The sequence below is a fragment of the Schistosoma mansoni genome, chromosome 6 (genome assembly GCF_000237925.1).
Source record: "Schistosoma mansoni strain Puerto Rico chromosome 6, complete genome".
NCBI lineage: Eukaryota > Metazoa > Platyhelminthes > Trematoda > Strigeidida > Schistosomatidae > Schistosoma > Schistosoma mansoni.
Genome location: NC_031500.1, coordinates 12,695,527 through 12,701,419, shown reverse-complemented (window position 1 = coordinate 12,701,419; position 5,893 = coordinate 12,695,527). Strand labels below are relative to the sequence as shown.

General features: G+C 31.5%; 1 protein-coding gene across 1 annotated transcript in view; it reads left to right on the top strand.

Annotated features, from left to right (window-relative positions):
• The window catches only part of Smp_141520 (hypothetical protein), a gene marked incomplete at both ends in the record, with an annotated part of 68,727 nt that extends 66,578 nt beyond the window's left edge, over window positions 1-2,149 (top strand). Inside the window, one exon of the mRNA XM_018798303.1 lies at window positions 1,884-2,149. Within this exon, the coding sequence (XP_018653258.1) occupies window positions 1,884-2,149 (266 nt within the window). The remainder of the gene's footprint in view (window positions 1-1,883) is intronic.
• Window positions 2,150-5,893: the final 3,744 nt, after the last annotated feature.

Below are 5,893 nucleotides of genomic sequence, written 5' to 3'. Positions count from 1 at the left end.
CAATCTCAGATAAGTACCCATCAATGGACCTGATCATTGTGATGGGAGATTTAAAAGCAAAAGTTGGAATGACAACACGTCGATGAGCAGATGTCATACCCCCGTTCCCTGTGAGCAATCCAACCACCATCTTATCTCAACATAGTGCACGCAGTGTCGAGCCACCTAGACTGGTGGCCACATTGCAACTTGATCGATAGCATTCGATCAGCACCAAGACGGACTTGACACGCATGACATTGATCACCACCCAGTGATCAATCAATTGTGATAGCTCCGGTTTCTCTAATCCAGATGGCTAATGCTTCAACCATTTGAAGGACTTTAGCAAAAATTCCTGACCCTATAAATAATTAAAAAGGATTGGTTTATACTAACATCATAACCAGTTTGTACTAAATTATATTTGAAATAATCTCTACGGTTTCAATTTAAATTAATTCCAATGTTTCGTCCAACAAACTTGTCTAGACGTCTTGAGAGTAATGATCAGAATTAAAATTATCAAGGATAACTGTCAGCCAGATAACCAAATACACTAATTTGCGCTCTTTTAAAACTGATTTGTCGAATGTTGTCTGGATTCTACGTACAAAATCATTTAGTTGGATCAGCATAAGGTGGAATGTGACTAATAGTATTTTAATTCTTAAATTAATAAGAAATCAGTGAAGTAGAATTAATAGATTATGACTAACGATGGTATCTAGGCAGAGCTTTATGTTCAATCTGAGACTCATCAAGTTTGTGTACCTTCATCTCATTGTATTAATGTTTACATTTGAACCTGAACAACTATATAACTTGAACCTTTATTAATAATGACATAACCATGAATACATAAGTCTGAAGGAAGAATATTTTTATATTGAAACTAATCCAACGATTCATTCCTATCAATAGCTGCTATTATCTTATATATCTAAGTCAGGACAAGTTAAGCATAGTTTAGCAATTTATAAATTTCTTCTCTTACATAAATAGTCTTGTAAAACATCCCTCCATCAATCTTTACTTCAAACGAACACTAAACTATTCCTGAATATAAAAAAAACATACTAAAATCCAAATTTGTAATTTCATTCATCATTAGTTCATTATTCTTCCCATAGATCCCACCTTTTGATTGGCTGTTCTCTTGTTAAATTTGATAGAATATAAAGTAACAATAGTTCATTGTTTATAAAAATCTTTAACTCTTTTAATTTCATACTGCAAAGTGTTATGTCCAGAAGAGAATAATGAATGGTAACTTCCGAGAACTATTTATGGACCAATATGATACATATATTTCTTATTGTATGATTGCTAAGTGACTAAACTGTTCATATTCGTATCCCTTTTATTATAAGTTTTATTTTAACCTATAGACTATTATGCACGATTTGTCAATCCTGAGTTATACCCAGTCTACTAATTACTGTCTCCCACATTCCCAGCCACATTTGGCTAAATCTTGTACAAATGTTATTTTCTATTTTATGATACGATGTGGTCTGTTTGTTTGGTATATAAGTCCAGTATGTTTGAGAATAATGAATCATATTGCGGAGGCTGTTATTGATGTTCTGGATTTAACTGGCTGGGCTCTAGGCAGAAAGCAGGACCGATTAGCATTGTAGACTGCTCGTACAGGTTTTCGTATGTCACTGCTCTGATCGATAATTCACTCCTCTCTGATTGGCGGGGATCATCACGTCATATATTAAACAGGGCACTCAAGCACTCGACATAACAGTATTCAAATATATTTGGTGATCCTCGTCTGTGTTCTCGTTAAATACAGTACTACCACGATCTTATTTCGAGTGGTAAACAATTATTTCGTACTTAATATAATTTATATTGAAATTTTCTATTTTATAGAAATCGAATACTTAAAGAACGAGCTAAACGTTTAGCTGAAGAACGTTCCGGTATTACAACTGATGATGATGCTATAAGTGAATTAAAAACTGGTCGTTATTGGAATCGTTCAGAACGTAAAAAACAATTAGAAAAAGCTAAAGCTGATAGAAAACGTAAACAATTAAATATAATTACACAACAAAATTCACATAAAAATTTAGTGCTGACAACAACAAATTCTTCTCCGATCAATAAAAGTGATGGTAATAATACAACATTAGTTACTATGACAACTGTGTAAAATAAAAAAAAGTGTCACTTTATTGATTACTAATCATTTATTATGTATAGTTTTGTTTATTTATATTTATCATGTTCATATTTAATTTAAAAAAATTTTTTTTTAAAGATTAATGATAACCAACCTTTATGATTGTGTGTGTATCTAAACTATTCACCATTCTTCATTTGAAAGTTAATTTCTCCCCCCCCATTTTTGTAATTGATTGTTTACAGATTCAATGTATATTAACAATGATGCCTCGAAACCACATATAATCCAAAATAGTAAAACTTTTTCTTCTCCACTCAATTTTTTTTACACACTATGCACCTTCTTGATTAAGAAGATAAACAAATGGTTATAAATCACAGATACATATATGTATATATATACTAATTATATACAAGTAGTATATATATACAGACATGAGTATATTATTCATATACAACTATATTTCATTGTATATACTACTTATTATTATTAGCAGTAGTAGTATTGTAAGCAACATTGTCCTAACCAAAGGAGACAGATTTGTTGATTCTTATCCATCCTCCAATTCATTTTATCAACTGTCTCATTCTCTATTCATTATTATTGAACAATTCACATTTTTCATTATGGGTATATACATATATATAAGCATTTGAAAGAGTAAAGAAAAAAAACAATCAATAAATCAATATTCGTTTTTTCTTCTTTTTTTTGTTGTCATGGATACATCGTTTTCTCTTTTTTTTCTAGAAAAAAAAAGAAAAAAAAAATCTCAGTAATTAAATGATGCATTTTTTTTTCTAAAAGAAAAGTAATTGGATTGTCTCATTGTGATTATAGTTAAATCAGGGTTATATCTATCTATCTATCTATCTATATGATGTGACTTAGGCAGGATACATTTTCTTTTCTCCGTGTTTTTTATGACATTTTCCTCTCTCTTTTTTTGAAGAAAAACTTGTCATCCATAATGGTGAGAATCAGAAGAAGAAAAATTTAACTTTCTATTTGTAAAAGAAAATTGTTTTCTTTAATTAATTTGTTGATTGATCCCATGGATATTCACAATAAGGATAGTAAGGGAAAAGTTTAAAAAACTTATTTAGTTTCCGAGTGTTAACTAAATGTTAAAATCAGAAGGGGTTTTTTTGTGAATATTATAGTAATTCTAATAGAGAAGATCATGAGTCAATTGAAACTAGAATACAGTTCAGTGCTTCTAGGTTTTCCATGGTAACCTTGTAGTGATCAAGAACATGAGTAGGGACAACCGAATCTGACAACTATATAGTAAACAGTTAATTTGCAAACTATCAATCAATTGTTTCAATCTTTACTATTCCTTCTGTAAATATCAGTCCATCGTTTCCGATTATTATTGTTCATGCATTTTCATACTAATTGTGTTTCGTTACTGTTCTTTCGTTATCGACATTCTCTGTCTGACCATCGTTTTATACTACTAATATGGATATAAGTAACCCACCCTACAATATAGCTTCAATTGACTCATGATATCAACTATTAAATGTTAAAACTTCATAATAATTATAATGAGATATGATAAAGTACAAATAAGTTTTGGGTAAATAAAAATCAACAAACCATAATACCAATGACTAATATTTCATTCTGAATATTTCATACTGACATTGATTACTGTTTTACCATTAAATTGTTTATTACAGTATCTACACAAATACCATTTAACATTAAGTTCATTGATTGAAGATAGGCAGTAAGAAATCTAGAATTCAGTTTATTTCCTTGTTGGCAATCTCCAGTATTGTATTTGTCAAGAATACAGGTACAAACTATTATGAAACCTAGGTCTAGAGTTTCCTGATGACTTCTTTCAATCATCTGATATTTCAACATAGTTAACCTGATATTGAATTGCTTATACCAATGACAACATTGCAACTTGTTCCATAAAATTAGATCAGCAAATATGAAACTGATCACTACTTAATGATCAATCAATTATAGTTTGATGATATGCCTATATAGAAATACTTCAGTTCGTTTACTTTGTATATATGAAAATAGAATGTGATCAAAGAACATGAGAAGAACACAGTTTGTCTCAATCGATAGGAATTCTGGAAAGAACTGACTTATAACATCTTACTTTATAGGTAACAAGGAAGGGAACTGAAAATATTTTAGATGAAAATTTTTGAAAAATAGATGAACTAATGAATCTTCACTTGAAATAATAATGTTATTTCTCGTAAAAATTTCTATTCTCTTATTCAGGATTCAACTTCACCAGTCCCTGTTAGACTCTATATATGGATATATCAATATTGTCTATAGTATCATGGAATACTATATTTCTGACTAGTGACTTGAAGTATAATAGAGAATTGAGATGGTGAATCGATTGGTGTTAGACCGCCATTGAAAACCTGGAAACACTGGACGGCCATTTCATCCTAGTATAGGACCTCTCAGAACTGTGCATTTACAATCTCGCTCATGGAATTCAAACCCAGAGTCTTCAATCTCGCATGAGAACGCTTAACCTCTAGACTACTGAGTCAGTATCCAAGATGTTAATATCCAACCTCAACAAATCCACGAAATTGCGAGAGACTGAAGGCCATGGGTTCGAACCCCGTAAGCAGGATCGTGGATGCGCACTGCTGAAGAGTCTCACAGCATGACGAAACGATCGTCTAATGCTGCCAGGTTTTCAATGATGGTCTAACATCAGTCAATTCATGATATCAACGAGAAACATAATAATCTTCACAACCCTATACTAATATTTATCAGTTAGCTATGCCAATATCCTAGTGTGTAATTTATCAATCCATAAGTACGAAAATAAATTTCGTAGAGTTAAATTTATTCATTGCATTCAAAAAACAGAATAATTTTGGAATGCCATTGTCAGGACTCATTTATTTTGGTTCCATCCATTTCCTGGTTTATTTTGCAACTTGAAATTTAAAGTATAAATATATAAGACCCGATTCATTGAATCATAACTAAATTTGACATTATAATAGGTTGATTATAGTTAGGATAAATATTTTGGAATGAAAAATAATGATTAATGATAGGTTAAGATTTTGTAAAATAATAAATTACCTTGGTAACTTTATTGTTAACTAATTATTACATATATGTCTATATATATACATGGTGGGTGCTATATAATATGAACTGATATAAATAGTATGCAGCATCAATCGAAAACGGAATGCCTGAGAATAGAAGGTAGAGAAGATTGATATGAATAGAAGAAAGAAGAAAACTAAGAGAAAGCATAGTAAGAACAGGAGTGAAAGAACGAGGAAGTTTGTGAGAAAAATCTGATGAAACATGTGTAAATGATGTATTTAGTGTATATTTTGCATATTTTATGAAAGTACTCTGTAATTTTGTTGAACATAATAAGTCGATCTTTCCACTCCTGAGCGCTCGTGCACTATATACTTTTTTTCCTTGAAATTAGAAAAGATATCTATTTTAATAGTTGAGATCATGAGCCAATTGAAGCTAGACCATCATGGAAAACCTGGAAGCACTGAACGGCCGTTTCGTCCTACCGTCGGACTCCTCAGCAGCGCGCTCAATGATCCAGAGGTTAGGCGTTCGCGCGCGAAACTGATAGGATACGGGTTCGAATCCCGCGAGGCGGGATCGTGGATGCTCACTGCTAAGGAGTCACACATTAAAACGAAACGACCGTCCAGTGCTTCCAGGTTTTCTATGGTGGTCTAACTTCAATTGGCTCATGATCTCAACTATTAAAATTAA